Source organism: Chiloscyllium plagiosum, chromosome 14 (genome assembly GCF_004010195.1).
Source record: "Chiloscyllium plagiosum isolate BGI_BamShark_2017 chromosome 14, ASM401019v2, whole genome shotgun sequence".
NCBI lineage: Eukaryota > Metazoa > Chordata > Chondrichthyes > Orectolobiformes > Hemiscylliidae > Chiloscyllium > Chiloscyllium plagiosum.
In genome coordinates, this window is record NC_057723.1 from 22,035,409 (window position 1) to 22,056,290 (window position 20,882).

Below are 20,882 nucleotides of genomic sequence, written 5' to 3' on the forward strand. Positions count from 1 at the left end.
CCTTTAGATTCTCCTTCACCCTATTTGCCAAAGCTATCTCATGCCTCCTTTTTGCCCTCCTGATTATCCTCTTGAACATACTCCTACTGCCCTTATACTGTTCTAGGGATTCACTCGGTCCTAGCCGTCTATACCTGAATGCTTTTTTCTTGACCAGAGCCTTAGTTTCTCATCATTTTGGCAGAAAGAATAAAATTATCTAAACAGTGAGAGGTTGCAGAGCTTTGTCATAGAGATGTACAGCATGGAAACAGACCCTTCAGTCCAACCTGTCTATGCCGACCAGATATCCCAACCCAATCTAGTCCCACCTGCCAGCGCCTGGCCCATACCCCTCCAAACCCTTCCAATTCATATACCCATCCCATGCCTCTTAAATGTTGCAATTGTACCAGCCTCCACCACATCCTCTGGCAGCTCATTCCATACACGTTTCACCCTCTGCGTGAAAAAGTTGCCCCTTAGGTCTCTTTTATATCTTTCCATCTGGGAGTCCGAGTGCATGAATTGCAGGAAGTTAGTGTACAGGTATTGAATATAATCAGGAAAGCTAATAGAGTGTTATGTTTATTGTGAGGGGGACTGAATGCAAGAATAGAGGTTATATTTTAATTATCTCGAACATTGACAAGGCTGCTGCTGGAGTAGTGTACAGTATTGGTCACCGTACTTATGGAAGGATGTTAATATGTTGGAATTTATTTAGAGTTTTACTAGACTAAACCTGGAATAAGCAAATTGCCTTATGAGGTAAGACTAGATAGGTTCGATCTGTATCCTCTGTAGTTTTGTAAAATCAGAGGTGGCTTTGAAACAATTGGAACATATAAGGTCCTGAGGGGAATTGACCAGGTGGATGTCAAAAAGGTGCTTCCTCTTGCAGGAGAATCTATCATTAGGGCTCAGTTTAAAAATCAGGTGTCACCTATTCAAGATAGAGATGAGAAAACAAACCTTTCTGTCAGAGGGTTGAGTGTCCTTGGAATTCTTTTCCTCAAGACATTGGATGCAGAATCTTTAAATTTTTTTATAGCAAAAGTAAATATTTTTAAATAATATGATGACAAATTATCAGGGATGTATAGTTGAGGTTAAAATCAGATCCACCATGACCTTATTGAATGATGGAGCAGAGTCAAACAGTTGGATTGCTTTCCATAGAATTCCTACAACGTGGAAGCATGCCATTTTGGCCACGAAGTCCACACCAACCCGTATTTCACCCATTACCCTGCATTTCCCATGGCTAATCCACCTAACCTACATATCTCCTGGACACTACAGGTAACTTATCATGGCCAATCCACCTAATCTTTGAATTGTGGGAGGAAACCTATGCAGACACAGGGAAAATGTGCAAACTCCACATAGTCACCCAAGGGTGGATTTGAACGCAACTCCCTGGCGCTGTGAAGTAACAGCGCTAAGCACTGAACTTGCCCCTTTTTTTGTATGTTTATATTATTAGATTTCCAGAATGCTTTTGATAAGGTTCCCCATATAAGAAGTTTTTAAAAAATCAAGCTACATGGGATACGAGATAATGCTTTTTGTATAAATTAATGATTAACGAACAGACAGGAAACAGAGGATAGGAATAAATGGGACATTCTTAGGTCGACAAGCTGTGATTAGTGGGACACATCAAGGATTGGATCTTGAGTCCAGCTGTTTATATGGTTTGAAGGTGGGTTCCAAATGTAATATTTACAAACTTGTACACGATACAAAGCGAAATTGAATTATGTTTTGAAAAATATACAAAGCAGCTTCAGGAGCATTCAACACACTTAGTAAATGGGCAGGAATATGTCAAAGCAATATGGAAAAACATGGAGTTATCCATTTTTGGTAAAAACTGACATGGTGTATTTCTTAACTGGCAAACTTGGAAACCGTGGCTATACAAAATGACCAAGGTGACCTTGTTAAGTCACTGAAGGCCAAGATACAGATCCAGAGTGTTATTAGGAATGCTAATGGAATGTTAGCCTTAATTGCTCAAGGATTTGAGTACCCAAGCACTGAAAGTCCTGTTGCAACTGTAAAGGAACTTGGTTAGACTACACAGAGTTCAATATATAGTTTTGGCCTCCTCATCTCAAGTAAGGTATCATTGTGAATAATGGGAGTGCAACAAAAGGTTGACCAGTTTTGATCTTGTTACAGCAGGAATGTCCTACGAAGACAGATTGGGCAAACTGCCCTTTATTTTTTACAGTTTCTAAGAATAAAGCTGATCTTATTAAAACTTATAAAATACTCGAAGACTTAGACATGGTGGATGCAGGTAATATGACGGGGTGATTAAAACCAAGGTGCACAATGTAAGGATGATGCCACTTATGTCTGTGATAAAGAATGTTTTTGTTCTAGAGGGTTGTGAACCTTTGAAACCCTCTGTTACAGAGGACCATGGAAGTCCAATTTTTGAGCACATAGAGATCAATACATTTCTGATTGCAATAGCATACAGGGTTAGAGGGATGGGTAAAAGGCACTGAAGTGTTTGATTATTTATTATTGTATTGAATGGCAGGTCACATCTTATGGGCTGAATGATCTACCCTTGTACCTATGAATGGTTCAATATCTTGCGCCCCCCCCCCACACCCCCACCCACCCTCAGTTTGTGTCTATTGATCAAGAACTTTACCAATCATATTGTTTAGTGAATGGAATGCACAACAGGTTGGACACTTAATATTTTATTTCTAAACACAGACATTTATTTCAGTGAAAGTTAGCAGTTAGTTAGGAATACACATGGTAAATCAGTAGAAACTCTCTCTTCCAAACACCACCATTTATTTATCATTCACATAGTCAGCCGGATTCTTCCTCATTGACATTTCATGTTCATTTATGGCCCAGGTATAAATAAGATATGAGATCACAAATGCTGGAAAATAAAATATGCACCAGTTTAACTTCTAAATCAGATTACTGACAAAGAATACAACATACCCACACTTTCAGCGGGAATTAATTCTTATTCAGATAAAAGCAAAGTATTGAGGTGCTGGAGACATGAAATAAAAACAAAGTGCTGGAGAAACCCAGCAGGTCTGACAGTATCTGTGGAGAGTCAGAAAGAGTACATGGTTTGAGTTTAATATGGAATTGAAGAGGGATGGAAAACTGATGGGTTTTATGCTATAAAACGAAGGGAGCATGAGCAAGAGGAATAGAGGGCAACAGTGTTCCAACGTAAAAGGTGGAGGCAGTATCAATGAGAGTAGACAAGACATAGATAAATAGTAGGTATTAATTGTAGAAAGTGGATTAGTTCTACTGGGAACTGCACCTCATTTTCTGCTTAGACACTTTATAGCTTTCAGGACTCCGTGAGTTTGACAACTTCACACCATGAACCTTGTTCTTTATATTTTCGACTATCATAAGCACTCCGTTTGGCTGTTGCTCTGGTGTACCTAAACCATCTGCTCCACTTCTCCCTTCTTCCAGCTCCCCTCCTTTTTTGCAGTAAAACACCCATCCCTTCTCCACCTCATTCAGTTCTGAAGAGTCATACTGGAATCAAAATATTAGGAGGTGCTGCCTGACCTCATGAGTTTCTCCAGCACTTTGTGTTTTCATTACAGTTCTTCTTCTGAACCAGCATACCAAATTAAACTCTGCTCTATTTGGGATAGCACTAAAAACAAAATACCCACTTCACCATTTTAATCCACTGCAACATTCTGTTTCTTAGATGACCATTATTGATGCCTGTGCTCTACCCTTGCCTAAACCAAACTATGAGCAATATAAATGGAGTTTGTGACCTCAATATACAGATTCGCATGGCATGTGTATTAGCATATTAAGCTTCACAGAACATAGAACATTACAGTACAGGCCCTTCAGCCCTCGACGTTACACCGACCTGTAGAACCAATCTAACCTACACTATTCCATTCTCATCCATATGCCTATCCAATGCCCATTTAATGCCCTTAAAGTTAGGGAGTCTAGTACTACTGTTGCAGGCAGTGTGTTCCATGCCCCTACTACTCTGAGTAAGAAACTACCTGACATCTGTCCTACATCTATCACCCCTCAATTTAAAGCTATGCCCCCTCGTGCTAGCCATCGCCATCCGAAGAAAAAGACTCTCACTGTCCACCCTATCTAACCCTCTGTTTATCTTATATGGCTCAATTAAGTCATTACTCAACTTTCTCTGTAACGAAAACAGCCTCAAGTCCCTCAGCCTTTCCTCGTAAGCCCTTCCCTCCATACCAAGCAACATCCTAATAAATCTCCTCCAAACCCTTTCCAAAGCTTCCACATCCTTCCTATATTGCAGAGACCAGAACTGTGTGCATTACTCCAAATGTGGTCGCACCAGTGTTTTGTTCAGCTGCAGCATGATCTCATGGTTCCAAAACTCAATCCCTCTACCAATAAAAGCCAATACACCGTATACCTTCTTAACAACCTTATCAACCTGGGTGGCAACTTTCAAGGATCTATGTACCTGGACACCAAGACCTCTCTGCTCATCTACGCTATCAAGAATCCTACCAATAGCCCAGTTCTCTGCATTCCAGTTACTCCTTCCGAAGTGAATCACCTCACACTTTTCTGCATTAAACTCTATTTGCCACCTCTCAGCCCAGCTCTGCAGCTTTTGTATGTGTCTCTGTAACCTACAACATCTTTCGGCACTATCCACAACCCTACCAACCTACCACAAATTTACTAGCCCATCCTTCTATGCCCTCATCCAGGTCATTTATAAAAATGACAAAAAACAATGGACCCAAAACAGATCCTTGCAGTACCCCACTAGTAACTAAACTCTAGGATAAATATTTCCCATCAACCACCACCCTCTGTCTTCTTTTAGCTAGCCAATTTCTGATCGACATCACCAAATCGCCCTCAATCCCATGCCTCTGTATTTTGTGCAATAGCCTACCATGGAGAACTTTATCAAACGCTTTACTGAAATCCATATACACCACATCAACCATTTTACCCTCATCCACCTGTGTGGTCACCTTCTCAAAGAACGCAGTAAGGTTCATTGTGCTTTTGTTGATAAAGTGGACAAGATGAATAGTAAATTGAATGTTTTTATAATAACATAAATGCTTAACTTCCTTACTTATTAAATTATCGTATTGTTACCTATGAGAATTGACCAATAATTCAATGCATTTTTTCAAAATTAACACAGGATCCAAGTGGGCCCATACACAACCTAGACTTCATTTGTAAGGTAAAACCTAAAACTTTACGTGTCATTTCTATAGAGAAAATGTCTGAAAACATTACGATACATACGTGGAACAATCCGTAACACTTGACCCTTGAATCGCCTCCATGTATTGGGAATGCCTTTGGAGAAATAATTTGCAAATGCCCTTTGTTCAAATGGAGAGATGGTATAGGTGATAATGTGCCGCACTTTGATCAAGTTTCCAAAGTGGCGACCCATTTTGTGGCCACTTATTCAGAAGTTCTATGGTAAACAGAAATGCAAAAACATCATGGATAATTCAGGCATATAAACAATATCAGCAAACTGAACAACAATCTATCATTACTGAATTAAATAAATACTGTTTATCTTCACAAGTCGTAGCACATGTTAATCTCACTGTCACAAACTGGGCCAATATTGAAGGGTTCCACCCACAGAAAAGATGCAGTTGACTTAAGAAAATTTCTCGAGTGAACTTTGCTGAGGACTTGAATGTCTGAAAATATGGGGGAAATAAAATGCAGCTTTAAGAAAAAGTTGATCACATGAAAGTTGTAGTGGCATGCTACTTTTGTGCATTTCTGCAGTCCTTAGATAGCAGAGGTGATAGCAGGAAGGGAGTTCCAGCATTTTCACCTAGTAACAACAAATGAACAGTGATATAGTTCCACAATAGTATGTGACTTGTATGGAACTTGCAGGCAACATTCCCTCCAAGCCATGCATGCACAGCTGCTCCAATGTTCAGCACACGCAGCGTTGATTTGCACTTCCAGAAGTTACTGCCGCACATAGCCGATAAGAAAGTTAAACAGCACACTGCTTGCAGGTGATGGTGCACCCTTGCATCTCTCATTCTTATCCACCCGGGATGAGAGATACGCTTTTATAGATCCTTTTGAAAGAGAAGGCAGGATGGAATAAAGGGAATAATGACTGAAGGATCACTGCCTACAAAGAACACAGTGAGACTATGAAGTAGCTGGCCCAGTCAGAACAGTGAAAATCCTGGATTGCTACATAAAACAGAATTAGATCATTTGGATAAAAGTGAGACAAAACTCAATTAAAAGAGAGTCAGTAGATCGATGGACAATTTAGTCCAAGTTCATTCCACCATTCAATTATGCTTCACGTTCACATATGCAGCCATCACTTGCAAGTTGAGAAATTATTGCCCATTGCTAACTGCCAGTTACAAAGTGATAACATACTACCTTCTTGGTGAAAATACTTCCAAAGCACAATCCAGAATTCCAGAAATTGACCCTATAATGAAACAGGAATGTCAATCACTTTCAAACTGAAATTGGGAATGCAACTTGAAAGGGAACTTACAGGTAGTGCCTATTGCTCATCTTCTTGGGCAGTAAAGGCTATGGATTTGGGAAGTTTTGACAAATTTCTCCAGCACACTTTGTAGATGCTCCTACAATATATGTTTAAGCAGGTCATTTGCTGCCAATCAATAAGGTAGCTTTATTCTAGAGGATGGTGAACACCTTGAGAGGTGGTGGTGTCCATCAATGAGAATAAAATGGTCACTGAACACTTTCATCTGGCTGCCTGTTTAATTGTTCATCAACATTCACAACTGAATGTGGCATGATTGCAGAGTTCCAACCTGAACTGTTGGTTGTGGGACTGCACATTTTTTTTTTCTGTTTAGTAGTTTAGCACTATGGCTTCACAACATTAGCACTATACTCCTAAAGATACCTATTTCTGCACCTACCATATTCTTCTACAAACTTCACTGAATCAGAGTTAGCACCTGGCCTGATTAAAATCATTAATCTGAGAAATATGAAGGTTGAGATTTCAGGTTGTGATGAAACATAATTCTATACAGGTCACAGATGCCCAGTTTTGTGCTGATAGATTCAGTGTGAATCTACAACATTTAGCACTTGGGTGGTGTCACACAGCATGATGCTAATCTGTCCCTGCCTCAAATTCATAAACGTTACAATCCATGCCCCACAAAAATCGATCAATCTCAGTTGTTAAAGTTTCACTGGACCTAGACTCAACAACTTCCCACAAAAAGGCAGTTGGGAGATTTCTGGTTCCCTGGCTGTTATGTTCTTTCCGACATCGCCTCCAAACCACTGCCTTGTCCTGAACCCTTTCACGGTGGGTCATTCCAAATCATCCCTCCAAGGTGAAGCTAAAGTCAAACGAGGGAAATCGAAGTCACGAACTGAAATCTGAAATCTATGGAATCACATTGTAAGATGGGCCCTGAAACCCCCTTGGAAGCAACACGGGGATTGCTGGCGAACGATGCACTTGCTGTGGAACAAACCTAATGTTTGCTGGCGGTGTGCAGTCTCGGCGGCGCTCGGCACTGGGGTCCTCCAGGACAAACTGCAGCCAGGATACAGGCCTCCTCGGGACTGTGTGCGGCCCTCCACCCGGGAACCCTCACCCACCACCTCCATGCGACATTAAACACTCACCCCTATCATTCCATGGCTCTACGGTTGGTAATGAATTACATTTACCCTCCCTCCTTGACTCTACCTTTCTCATTCCGACCCCTCACCTTCTCCTCTCCAACCTTGGCTCCGACAGTAATGGCGGCGCCTCTCTTCCCGCAAGCCCCCCCTTACGTCCCTGCGTCAGACGTTTGCCGGCCTGTCCACGTGCCTCCGGGATGTTACAAATGTCACTGCAGGGATGATGTGGAGGCGATGCTGTTGGATTGAAAATTAAAAATCATACAAAACCAGGTGGTTGTGATGAAGGAGCAGCACTCCGAAAGATAGTGCTTCTAATTAAACCTTTTGGACTATAACCTGGTGTTGTGTGATTTTTAACACTGCAGGGATGAATGTGTGCTGGAATAATGCTCACGGCATGCATGGTCTTCTGGTTAATGACCACATCCAGCACCACAGGAGACTGTGTGCTTTATCTCCCTTTCCAGCTCCTTTTTTTTAAATTTCAAAACTATATTCATAAAAAAGACTTTGTATATATACATTATGTGGAGGTGCCAATGTTGGACTGGGGTAGACAAAGTTAAAAACCACAGGACACTAGGCTATAATCCAACAGGTGTATTTGAAAGTACAAGTTTTCAGAACACTGCTCCTTCAACAAGTCCACTAGCTACCTGACAAAGGAGCAGTGCACCGACAGTTTGTACTTTCAAATAAGCCTTTTTTACTATAACCAGGTATTGTGTGATTTTTAACTATATATACATTGACGCAAAGTAATTTGGTTCTGTACAGTAGTATACCAAGCAAACAAACAAAACGTTGAACTTTGACTATCTCAAAAAAAAACAAAGACCTCTCTTACACAAACTAGTATTTACATATATTTGAGAAATTGGGAGGGTCCCATAACTGAACAGATTCCCCATCTACCTTCAGCAGAAAGACCTCAGATGGTGGTCTTTCCCCACTGCGTCTTGGCTGCAGCTGCCTTTAGTGTGCCTTTCAGTACGTAGTCCTGGACCTTGGAATGCACCAGTTTGCAACACTCTGTTGGGGTCAACTCCTTGTTCTGGAAGACCAACAAGGCTCAAGCAAACTGAAGAGCATCTTTCACTGAGTTGATAGTCCTCCAGGTGCGGTTGATGTCTGTCTCAGTGTGTCCCAGGAACAGACCATATAGCACAAAGTTCTGCATCATGGAGCAGCTCGGGACAAACCTCAACAAAAACCACTGCATCATCCTCCAGACTTCATTTGCAAAGGTACATTCCAGAAAGAGATGTGACAATGTCTACCTTCCTGCAACCACTTTGAGGGCCTTCCACCTCCATTTGGATATAGCCCATTTCCCTCATCTTTGATGGTTTGTGTTATCCTAATCGGCTTTTCTATTTTCCTAATCAACCTCTTCAGAGCCGTATTGACACTCTTGTGAAGTAGGTGGAACTGGAACCTAGGCCTCCTAGCTCAATGGTAGGGAAACTATTATACACAAGAGCTCTTTTTATAGGCTTTGCACATAAATTATTTATTGGAAACACAGGTGATTTAATGGTGGTGATTAGATGCAAAAAAAACAAGGTGTTTTGATGATGGGGAAAAATGTTCAATTAAGACAGTTGTGTCTAAGAACACTTCAAGATACAGAAAAAACATGTAAAATGTCCACATCCAAGAATTTGAGTTCATGACAGAGTTGGTGAAGGACAAAGCAAGATCAAGAACGGTCTTCAGAATTTGGCTTCTTCATAAGTACTACAATGCATGGTATTTGAAGATTACCAGGTTTTAATTTTTTTTTTCTTCAGGAAGATTGGAAAACACCCGGGTGGGTATAGCACTTTATTTTTTTTTTTTTAAAACACCCGGGTGGGTATAGCACTTTATTTTTTTTTCCTTTTCCCTTTAACCCCCACACTACCACCTAACTGCGGTAGTGCTTATTTTTTTTCCCCCAGCACCCATGGTGTGTGTGTGCAGGTGTGAGACACAGTGGAAGACACAAAGTGCACGAATCTTTATTCAATTTTACCAGGTTTTAATTGTGCTGTTAGTTTATTGAAAGATTGTTCCATGAGCTCCACCTCCTATGCTAGTTGGTCAACTCCATGTGCTTCTCTATCTGTTTCTGACATCCATATGCTTAGACTTCAGGCTGTCCTAAGCACTGTCTGTTTCTCTATCTTTCTTAACCGTTTGCATGTGCTATTTATGCCCCTAGAAGGAGCAAATCCCTGATATCTGAAAGATTGCCTCTAGATCCTAAAATCTTCAAACAACAGATTGAGCTAAAAATCACACAACACCAGGTTATAATCCAACAGATTTATTTGGAAGTACAAGATTTTAGAGTGCTGCTCCCTCATCAGGTAGTTAATCAACAGATAGGACAGATTTTCATATCCATGAGAAGTTGCAGCCCAGTTTTAACTGAGGCAGTTGTCTAAGTTGAGATTTTAACCCTCCAGTTGCATCACCAAGTGATTCTAGTAACTGGAATTAATATTTTTCCAGGACATTGAAAAAGAACAGCTTGTGTTGAGTGATCTTCAACAAATTTGCAACAAGATTCCTTGTTATTTTCTCATATGCAGGACAGTGCTGCACTTAAATTGTCATTAACTTATTTCAACCACTTATGTTGAAGTAGTGACAAAAATTTAGAATGATCATATTGGTTTTATCATTCTTCCATGTACATCCTCCAAACTCCTGTTGTCTTCTGCAGATCTACTTCTCTCCATGACCCTGGGGCTATTCCAATTCTAGCCTCTTGTCAGATTACTGTAAGCATGATCACCATAGGCAATTGAAAGCACAGAAGCCAATGTACTAAGCTCTGGAATTCTCCCTCTCCTCTAAGATGGTCCTCAATCTACCTATTTATCAAGTTTAAACAGCTGCCCTAATAGGTCATGGTTGGAGTATGAAATTGTTACAACAAAATTCTTGAAGAGTCTTGACATATTTTACTGTGTAAAAACTCACTAAGCCTGCACAGGACTGCTGCTATACCTTCAAATGCTCGCAGCAGATTGATTCTGTCTGAACTGACCCAATTGGACAGACTTTTAAATCAACCTTAAAATCTTCCATAGTGATATGCACCCCAAAATTTGAGCTATCAAGGAATTTCCATCCATGTCCTTCCAGTCAACATGAAGTGGCTACCTATACAAGCTGCTACTGCAGCACATCCTTCTCTTCCTCATCCTTGTCCACTGTCCAGACACACCCTGATATTCCATCATGTAGTCGGATTGTGGTGAAGAGCTACCTACATGGAAGTCCTTGTTTTGTACTGTAGACCAGTGGTAGAGGGTATAGTATACAAGCAAAAGGCTGAAAGAACACAGCAAAGCAAGCATCAGGAGGTGGTGAAGTCAACGTTTTAGGTGTAACCCTTCTTCAGGGCTCAGAGGGTGTAGTGGCAGTCACATGCAACTTTAAAGTAGGTTTGTGTGATCTAGGCTGCTTGAATTTTAAAATTAAATTAGATTTGAAACCTTTAAACAGGCCTAACTTTTATTTTGTTACCATACCCTTTTAATTAATATCAAACAAAAGGCAACAAAGCCTAACTAGTTAAAAGGATAAAGGAGTCTTGTGACTGTACTAACATTCCTATCTCTGGACTAAAATGTCTGATCTGAAGCCCCACCTGCTATGGAGGTGTGTCATAGCATGTTTGAGCAGTTTGACTTTAAACAATTGATGGCTGTAAACTGACAGTTACAAGCAACCACTAGGTTGTGACAAGAAAATGCATGCAATTACTTGAAAAATACTACATCTAATGTCAATGTGGTGTCAGCCTTGCCTCTAGGGTATTTATATTTGAAAATACATATTAGCATGAAACTTAACATTACTCATCTTTAGTTGTGTTATTGGAAGATTTGAGACACTTAATACATATATATGGCACAAGCTCTTTGAGCCCTGCTATTCTCCTCTTATTCCTCCCCTACTATGCAATGGGCTGAATATTTGCAAATGACATTTTATCCTGGAAATGCTAGGTAATGCATTTTGGGAGGACTAACAAAAAAGAGACCTTGGAGTGCAGGTTCATAGCTCCTTGAAAGTGGAGTCGCAGGTCGATCGGGATAGTGAACGCAGCATTTGGCATGCTTTCCTTTATTGGTCAGAGTACTGAGTACAGGAGTTGGGAGGTCATGTTGTGGCTGTACAGGACATTGGTTAGGCCACTGTTGGAATATGGTGTGAAATTCTGGTCTCCTTCCTATCAGAAAGATGTTGTGAAACTTGTAAATCTTTTCTCAATCCTTTCAAGGATGTTGCCAGGGTTGAAGGATTTGAGCTATACGGAGAGGCTGAACAGGCTGGGGCTGTTTTCTTTGGAGCGTCAAAGGTTGAGGGGTGACCTTAGAGGCTTACAAAATCATGAGGGGCATGGATAGGATAAATAGGCAAAGTCTTTTCCCTGGGGTGGGGGCATCCAGAACTAGAGGGCATAGGTTTAGGGTGAGAGGGGAAGATATAAAATAAACCTAAGGGTGATACTTGTATGGAATGAGCTGCCAGAGGAAGTGGTGGAGGCTGGTACAATTGCAAACATTTAAAAAGCATCTGGATAGGTATATGAATAAGAAGGGTTTAGAGGGACATGGGCCAGGTGCTGGCAGGTAGGACTGGTCAGCATGGACGGGTTGGACCAAAGGGTCTGTTTCCATGCTGTACATCTTTATGAATAAGAGTACATGCAAGGCAAGGGCGTACACTTTTTAAATCCTCAGGTTTACCATTCAGAGGGACCTTGGTATGCATATTTATAGATCCTCAAAAGCAGCAGGACCTCTGGTAGATCGTGATTAAGCATAAGATACTTGCCTTTATTATTTAAGGCACTGAATACAAGAGTGAGGAGATTGCTGGAGCTGTATACAATATTAGTTAGGCAACACTAGCCAATGTGTAGTTCTGGCTCCCAGTTACAGAGAAGACAATTGCATTAGAGGTGGTTAAACAACAGGGAGGTAGAGTTGGGAGCATTTTGTCTCAAAACAATTCAAATCTCTACTTGAGGTAGAGTTTGGCAAGTATGTATATAGTGAACACAAGGAGTTCCAGTTTGAACTCAAGCATTTTAGACAGGACACCAAGTCTATTTCATATGGGGATTAAGGGGAAAATAATTTGGCCTTTTGTTTACAAAGCAAGCAACAGAATAGAGCTACATTGTATTTTTTAAAAACACTAGCAAGTAACATTCTTGGCTAGGCTGCAATGCAGAGTTTGAAAGTCACCACATTGTTCTTTTAGAATCCCATTTCTAATCAGTAACTTTCCACAAAAATTGGTAATTCTTGAAGTAAAACAAAAGGCACTCAAATGCAATCCAAATTTGCAATTGTTATTTATTTGTCTTCACTCTCCAAGTAGAGTTTGCATCAGTATGGTTCATAGATTTTACACTAACTATACCAGATACCACCAGGTCTCTGTGCCACAAGTCTCAATTGTGCAAAAGATTCATTCTCACTCAAATGTATTTTTAAAAAGCCTTTAAAAAGTTACATCTTAAGTTTCAATCAGCAGCCATACATTAATTTCTCCAGTTCAGCATCTTAAAAGTCACTGGAATTTCAGCCAAGTGGAAACATTTCTCTTTTCATTACTGGCTGTGGTGCACACACCAATGCACAGTTTGTGAAAGGTATATAATTATTTAACGTATCTATTCTGAATAAATACTGGTAACCCACCCAAATAAAAAATGCTGCATCACCAAACGTTTGAATAAAAAAAAGTTACTTTAAGGGCAGATTTAGGGGACAAGTGAAGGCAGTATTGGTGATTGTGATGTACCCAACTTTCCATGCCTGCATGGCCAAGAAAAACGTCACTTAGGACACTTATCGCCTCTACATCAACACTCGCTTCATACGACTTTAAACATTAAAAACAAACTTCTTCGACAACCCAGCACACTTAGCGAAAATAATTTCAAAGTAATTGGAGCGATATATTGTATTTGAAATCCAGTCACACGCGGCCTTAACAGCTGAAGGCCATAGCACATCCTGGGCATTTAGATCTAGAATGAACACTAAGCAGAAAAAAAATAAATAAAACGAAAATATATAAATCGAAATAAAAAGTTGACTATAATACACATGGCGATTTTCTTGGCTTTTGAAGCAATGACATTTCCCATTTCCAAAGGCACCACGCGAATTTCAGGTGCACACCACCTACTAGCGGCAGGTACAGGTCGTAGCGATCATATCTTCGTACTCTTTGTAAACTATGGAGCCATCGTTTTCCAGGGTTAACACGCTCAGTGGATTATATTTGGCGGGGACACAGGAAGGGCGAGGGACTGAGGAGTCCACCTTTTCGTAGAGGATGTTCTGGATCAGGGTGTGCACGGGGGAGCCGTAGCGGTGGCTGAGTGCCCGGGGACAGCTGCCCTTACAGAAGCGAGGGTTGTAGTTGTGCGGGGCGATGATCCAGCGGTCCCACCGGAGCTGGCTGAAAGACAGTCGGAAATCGTGCAGCTGGCACTCGTGATCCGGATACGGGAAGGGAGGAAAGGCAGCGGCAGAGTGTGCCTGGGCATCGCCTCCGGGACCTCTGCGAAGTCGGATGGACCTCACGGCCAGCTTCCTCCTGCGCCCCCCGGGGAACGGGCTCCTCTGGGCATCTGTCTGCAGCCAGCTCCGGCGAGACTCTTCGGCGGTGTCGTTGAGGAACAGGAGCAGGGAAGGAGCGGTCAGACCCTGCCTGAGCCCGCTGCAGCCTCCCCGTCTCCGGCCGCCCTCGGTGCACTGGTAGGTGAACACTGCGTGGAGCTGCCCCCTCTCGGGGCCGATGAACGGCTGCAGGAAGGAGGCGAGCTCCACTTCCAGCCACTGGCGCCTCTTGCGGCGTTCAAATCGAAGGCGGAAGGTGTGTGAACGCGGAGAGCTGGAGCACATCTGAGCGGGAGCCCCCTCCTCTTGGATAGTCAGGCTGCAGTTACACACCGTCGGAAAACACGCCGATTTATCGACGGGGTACAGGAATACTGATCGGAGCAACTGCTCCCGAGAGGTCACAGGATCCAAACCATAAAAGACATCTTGCTCAAGTACATCTGCAAAGAGGAAACATCGCCAGATGAAACTCAACAAGTGTCAATATTGGACAGGAACCAACCCATGTTTTAAAATGGAGATTAAAGCCCAAAATAGTTTTAAATGGAATTGAGACCTCTGTTATAAACATGATTATTATATAACAAAAGACACCCACCAATCGGAGGAGGAATGTTTATAAATTGTCACTTTCAATCTACAGGAATCGTTTAAGATATGTCTATTCAAGTGGTTTTAACACCAGAACGTCGAAAACAATGTAACTCGAAATGTATTTTCCCCACTCACGGAAAAGCAAGGCACAGATTTCCCTGCATATGTAAAAGAAATTTCCTTTGCAGAGTTACCAATATTCTAAACTCGAGGTTACCTTCTATATCACGAGACTCGACCCGGGGTGTTAGTAACCTCACGGTGTTATATCGCTGAGCTGCTGGTCTTTTGGGTATTCCATCCTGTGTAGCGCACATAGTGTATAATCTTTTCATGTACTTTAAGTACTTTGCATCGGGTTTTGTAGGAACCCGAAAATCCCAGCCGGGTTTTTCCATTAGAACTTCTAGGAGAGGAACTGGAATATAATCCTGGGGATTCGAGGTTACCTCTGGACCGGCAGAGCTAATGGATGTGGTAGGAGAGATACAACTGCTCAATAATGCTAGCCAAATAATACAGTGAAGATGCATTCCAACACTCCTCACAAGGTGCATCGTCTTTAAAACGAAGATTAACCCACTATACTCGAAAAAGTTACTCCGCTCAATAGAATTGGAAACAGATGGTCTCTCACCCTTATAAAGAGGCTGTATCGGACCTGTTTTGGGAGGGGGTGGGTGGAGTGCCAGGTCAATAATCTTATTAAGGCCATTAAGAAATAATTTAATAATCGGTGAAGCGTCAACCCCTCTACATGACTCGCAAGAATGTTGAGATTGGGATGAGTGTGGTTTGTCAAGGTGGAACAAGACTCGCTACATTGCCAGTTAATGCCTTAATCAGAAACAACATGTGAAGTAACTCGCGATAAGCTACCACTTCAATGCTTCATTTTTAAGACTTTCCAATTATTTATTATGACTTCTGTGCTTCTTATGTACTCCCTTCTTCCCGTTGTTTTGTGATGCCTTCCTCTGCTGCTATTGTATCGTTGCGAGTCTGGTTGATGGTCTTGTGTTGGGCGCCGCCAGTATTAACCTTGATCCCGACCTCCTGCAGGCCTCATTCATATCCCTGTTTCTAATTTCTCGTCTGCTGTTAATCTTTCTTCGTTTTTGCAACCGCTGAGCAGTTGTTAATGTGTCCCATGAGTTAACTTAAGGCGTTTCTTTAGCAGCAACAGAATTGATATCAGTTCATCGGTTTGCTAATCACTTTAGTTTAAAAATACATGCTGATGGGTACACTGAACAAATTGCTTGAAACTTTAACTTTCTCTTCGCAGGTACTGGTGAGGTCGTCATTTTCCGGTTTTATTCGCCAATTCTAGCAAATACATCGGATTTTCCTGTGTGTGTTTGTTTGAAATTAATCACGGATCAGGGTTGAGACAAAGTGGGTGGTCGTGTTTTCTGGAATCCTCGAATATGCAAAAAACCACTTTGCATTTGTTTCAGATGTTCACATTAGATGCTGTGGTTTTTAAATGGTCAGTTTTGTTAATTAGAAATGTCCATGTTACACATGACATGGCCACCACTAATTGCTGTTGAGAAGCTGCTGAGCTGCCTTCTGTCACTCTGGTGAAGATACTTCCACTGCTGTAGTAGAGAGGTTTACAAGGATTTTCATTTCTTGACTAAAAATGAGGTGCAATATTTTCAAGTCAGGATGATGGTGGGTAACTTGTAGGTAGTGGTGCCCCTGTGTGTCTGCTGCCCTTCCCCTTCCAATTGTTAGAAGTCCGATGTTTGAAAGATGCTGTGTGAAGATTCCTTGGAAAGTGGTTGTAGTTGGTAGACACTGTTTACACCATCCAATGATGGTGGAATGAGTGTATGCTGTAGCAGCTGGATGGGGTGGTACTCAAGCAGCATGCCTGATCCTGATTGTTGTTGCATTTTGGCACTGTCTTCATTCAGGCAAGTGAGGAGTATTTCATCTCACTCCTGAACTGTGTATCTTGTTAATGTTAGAAAGGGTCTAGTGGTTTGATCAGTCACTTGCTGCAGAATAACCATCCTTTACAAGCAATTACTGCTTTTGTTTGGTTTTCCGGCCAACTGGGTCTCCTTTAATGTTGATGTTGGGTAAATCTATGTTTTGCGATGTTAAGGGGGGAGATGATTAAATCATCTTTGCTTGGAAAGGTCAAACAATGCTGCACATGGGCTGCTTCCTCCTTGAGGAGCTGTGAATGGAACAGAACACTGTAATCACTAGGGAGCGTCCTACTTCTGACCTTCGTGATGGAAGGAAATACATTAAAATAGCTGTACATGGTTAGCTTAGGATATTGTTCTGAGGAATTGTTTGATTATATCGTCTCACTTAAAAGCATGATTATATGCTAGAGATCTAAAAGTAAAATGTTTATTTAAATTTTAAAAAAGAAGTGGGTCTACCAGCATCTGTGGAACAAGAAGCGATTAACATTTTGAGTCAAGTTTGAATCTTCAGACTGAGGGGTGGAAATATGAAGTTTCATTTGTTGAAAATAAGTGTCAGTTGGAGAAATCTGTCCCTGATCTTGCTTCTGTTTCATCTTTCAATTTTTACGCACTTGCCTATTGCACATCTGTCTGTCATACAAATTTGACATCAGTTCTTTTTAGATGCCAACAGATTATAACTTAGTCTATTTTCAGATGCAGATATAACACCTCTTTATTAGTTGCTTGTATTTTGCATTATGATTTTTGATTAAAAGGATTACTGGAAAGTACCTGAATAAAGTTGGAATACAAAAGTCTGGACGTGATGGATCAATATGTTTGACCTGTAATAGAATACTGTGCTGTCATTGTTATTTGAGCATACATTTTGGAAAATATGCTTAGCATTTGGCAGAGGTACGGTGTAGATTCATAGGAATGGGACACCTTAAAGAGTAAAATTGATAGGTTGCATTAACTTTGAGATCAATTGACTTTGGGAAGTTTTGAGCTGATAAAGGAAGCAGATACAGAGAAACTGTATACACAATTTGAGGAAATCCTGAACAAGAGGTCAAAATCTTAATTTGTTTTTCTTTTTTGAAAGTAAAATAATAAAGTGCGCTTTTAACATAAAGTGGAAATGAGAAACTCATTCCTGCAAAGGCCTCATGCAGCTAGCTCAATTGAAATTTTCGATACTGGATTTGAAAAGTTTTGTTTAACAAGGGTATTCAGGGATTTGGAGTAAAGTGGGTAAATTAGATTAAAATGTGAATCATCCACTGAATGGCAGAAAATAAATTAATTGACTGGCAGCCTTGTGTTCCTCTATTTTTAAACACTTTCACATTTTCCTCTGCTTTAAGTTTCTAAAGCACACTGTTTTATTTTAATCATGTACATTTATTGCATATTCTGAATTTGTGTCCTAATCAAGAATTGTTGAGCACATAAATCACAGCTGACACTTTAGTCCAGTAGTGAAGGAGTGCTGCATTACCTAAGGTCCCCTTTTCAATGAGATTCAAAGGTTGTTGAGAGAACTGTAGGTGGAATGTAACTTTCAGGCCACAACTACATCAGCTATGATCTTGGTAAATGGTGGAGTAAGTTAGCTTGAATGGCCTACTCCATAGTGAAGTGAAAGGTCCTCTGGCACCATTTAAAAAGAAGCAGGTTTTATTTTGGGATTGTTTTATTTCCTAATGTCCAGATAATTACTTATCTCAACTCTTAATCTAGAAAATAAATCTTATCCAGCTGAAATCACAATTCTGTTCATAAGAACTTTGTGCATAAATTGTCTTCTGTGTTGCCTATGTTGCAACAGTAATTACACTTCAAAAGTACTTATTGTAAAGCATCTCCTGGTTGTGAAAGATGAATGAATTAATGATTTTATGAATTTGTTATAAAGTGGAGGTTGACCCCCCTCCTTCTGAGAACCAAAACCTCCAAGTAAGAGCACCTTGCCCCATCATCTGTAAGAGGAGTGACAAATGGTATAATCACTAGAAGTTGTTCAAAGGCAGGTTAAGTAAAATAAACCTCTGACAGTCACTTTTTAACATACAGTAACAATTTATTTATCCAACTCTTAACAGTGAACAAATTAACTAAACTATTAACAAACCAAATAAATCCCTTTTAACTGCTAACTATTCCTGAATAAAGTAAGATTCTAATGGTATGCTGTTCCGATAGATAGAAGTCCCAGTTTTTTTTATTAGAAAAAGTAGTTTAGTCTCTCAAAATTACAGCCAGGTTATGTCTTCTGAAATGTCCTGTGCCTTCTCCATCAATTAGTCTGTTTGGAGTGTTGACTGATTGTGCCATTGATACTGCTGTTACTGAAATGGTGCTTTCTCTAAGACATAGAGGAGACTGTGAGAGCCAACGATTCTGTAGAGAGCTGTTGGCTCTGACTGGTGGCAGCTAGCTCTCGGATCTTTGTCCAACTGCCACCTTATTTTATACCCTTGATGACCTATCAATATCTCTTACAATGGGATTGCTCTTGTGTTGTCAAAACCATCAGACTTAAATTTAATAGGCTTTTGGTATAGAAGTACCTGGTACAAATTGACTAAATCCTGCTTTCTTAGTTTAAAAACTGCTGCTTGGCCTACTAACTATATGGTCTTTCAATACAATTGTTTCAATTCGGGTGCTCTCTGTGTATTTGCAAGCATTCAAGCTACTGCTCAAAGACATCCGTTTTAAATCTCTAAGCACTGAAAAACCATGTGATCTCTTAAAGTGACTGCACAATGCTTTCCCTCCAGCACTTTACAAACACCAAATTCTAACTTCCTACCTCCCAGTTTCCAAGTACTCTATCCAACTTCACAACAATTGAATGATTTTATTGTCATATGAATTGGTGAGAAATACAGTAAACTACATAGGAAAATTTCATGTATCACTACAATACTGTGCTATTTTGATAGTTTTAATAAAAAGCGATTAACTTAGAGGACCATCTATATTCCAATCCTGAGTCACTCAGGACCATTAATAACTTGCTGTCTATACCAGACCCAAATAACATTGAAACAAAAACATTGTTGGAAAAGCTCAGCAGGTTTGGCAGCATCTGTGGAGAGAAATCAGAGTTAATGTTTAGATCTATTCATCCTTCCTCAGAATTGATGGTAGCTATGACAGTTTTGTTTCTGCAGAAGATAAGATGAGGGGAATGGAGTAAGGAGTAAATGATAGAGCCCAGAGAGAGAGAAGAACTGGATTAGGGTGTCAGCTTTGATTTGTGCTCAACAATTCTTGATTAGGACACACATTCTGAATATGCAATAAATATCAGTGATTAAAATAAAGTATGCATTGGACAGACAAAGGAGTGGATAATAATTAGTTAGGAGTATGAATTGCTACTAATGAGGATTATTAATGGCTGACAATGTGTTATGTAATAGCAGAACATATGACAACAAGGCCTGGTTTGGGGTAAGGATGTGGGAGAAGGTGCCTCAAGCCTTAAAATTATTGAACTCTGAGTCCAGAAGGCTGTAGAGTTCCAAAGTGGAAAATGTGTTGCTGCTCTTCCTGACTGAGCTGAGCTTTGCTTTGCTGGAGCACTGCAGCAAGCCTGAGACAGATGTTGGCCATGGAGCTAGCTGTTGGAGTGGCAGGTAGCTGCAAGCTTAGGGTCTATTTTTGCGGTCAGAACCCAAGTAGAGGAGACTATATTGTGAGCAGTGAATGCAGTAGACTAGATTGAGTGAATTGCAGGTAAAACGCTGCTTCAACTAGGTGTGTTTGGGCCCTTGGATACTGAGGAGGAAGTAAATAGGCAGGTGTTGCACTTTCTGTGGTTGCAGTGGAAGGTGCCATAGGGCTGTGAGGGATGTTGGGAGTGGAGGAGAAGTGGACCAGAGTATCCCAGAGGGAGCAATCCTTTGCACAAGACTGACGAGAGGAGGGGACTATGTCTGGTGGTGGTGATGGAAATGGTAGCTAATGATCCTCTGAATGTGGAATGGTAGGTGAACACAAAGGGGTC

General features: G+C 40.9%; 2 protein-coding genes across 5 annotated transcripts; both read right to left on the reverse strand.

The window, feature by feature from the left end:
* Window positions 1-2,692: 2,692 nt before the first annotated feature.
* Window positions 2,693-7,859, reverse strand: LOC122556542 (cytochrome b-c1 complex subunit 8). 4 transcript variants are annotated; one of them, XM_043703325.1, is made up of 4 exons: window positions 7,764-7,843; window positions 6,433-6,484; window positions 5,296-5,473; window positions 2,693-2,902 (listed from the first exon to the last, which is right to left on the reverse strand). In XM_043703325.1, exons 3-4 carry the CDS (start codon window positions 5,447-5,449, stop codon window positions 2,808-2,810), a joined length of 249 nt encoding a protein of 82 aa, XP_043559260.1. In that variant the 5' UTR covers window positions 5,450-5,473; window positions 6,433-6,484; window positions 7,764-7,843; the 3' UTR covers window positions 2,693-2,807. The 4 variants fall into 4 exon arrangements, with proteins under 4 accessions (XP_043559260.1, XP_043559261.1, XP_043559262.1 ...); XM_043703326.1 differs by having other exon boundaries at window positions 7,742-7,774; XM_043703327.1 differs by lacking the exon at window positions 6,433-6,484 and having other exon boundaries at window positions 7,764-7,859.
* Window positions 7,860-13,028: 5,169 nt separating this feature from the next.
* gdf9 (growth differentiation factor 9) lies at window positions 13,029-15,343 on the reverse strand. Its single transcript, XM_043703323.1, has 2 exons — window positions 15,139-15,343; window positions 13,029-14,767 (listed from the first exon to the last, which is right to left on the reverse strand). The coding sequence occupies exons 1-2, from the start codon at window positions 15,317-15,319 to the stop codon at window positions 13,887-13,889; spliced, it is 1,062 nt and encodes a 353-aa protein (XP_043559258.1). The 5' UTR covers window positions 15,320-15,343; the 3' UTR covers window positions 13,029-13,886.
* Window positions 15,344-20,882: the final 5,539 nt, after the last annotated feature.

What these genes read in the sequence shown, in the direction of transcription:
- gdf9 (XM_043703323.1), bottom strand. Translation starts at nt 15,319, where the DNA reads ATGGAAAAACCCGGCTGGGATTTTCGGGTTCCTACAAAACCCGATGCA. An exon ending in CGAGTCTCGTGATATAGAAG is followed by an intron (nt 14,768 to 15,138) that starts GTAACCTCGAGT and finishes TCCTCTTTGCAG; the next exon opens with ATGTACTTGAGCAAGATGTC.
- LOC122556542 (XM_043703327.1), bottom strand. Translation starts at nt 5,449, where the DNA reads ATGGGTCGCCACTTTGGAAACTTGATCAAAGTGCGGCACATTATCACC. An exon ending in AGTGTTACGGATTGTTCCAC is followed by an intron (nt 2,903 to 5,295) that starts GTATGTATCGTA and finishes TTTATTTTCCAG; the next exon opens with CATTTGTGATCTCATATCTT.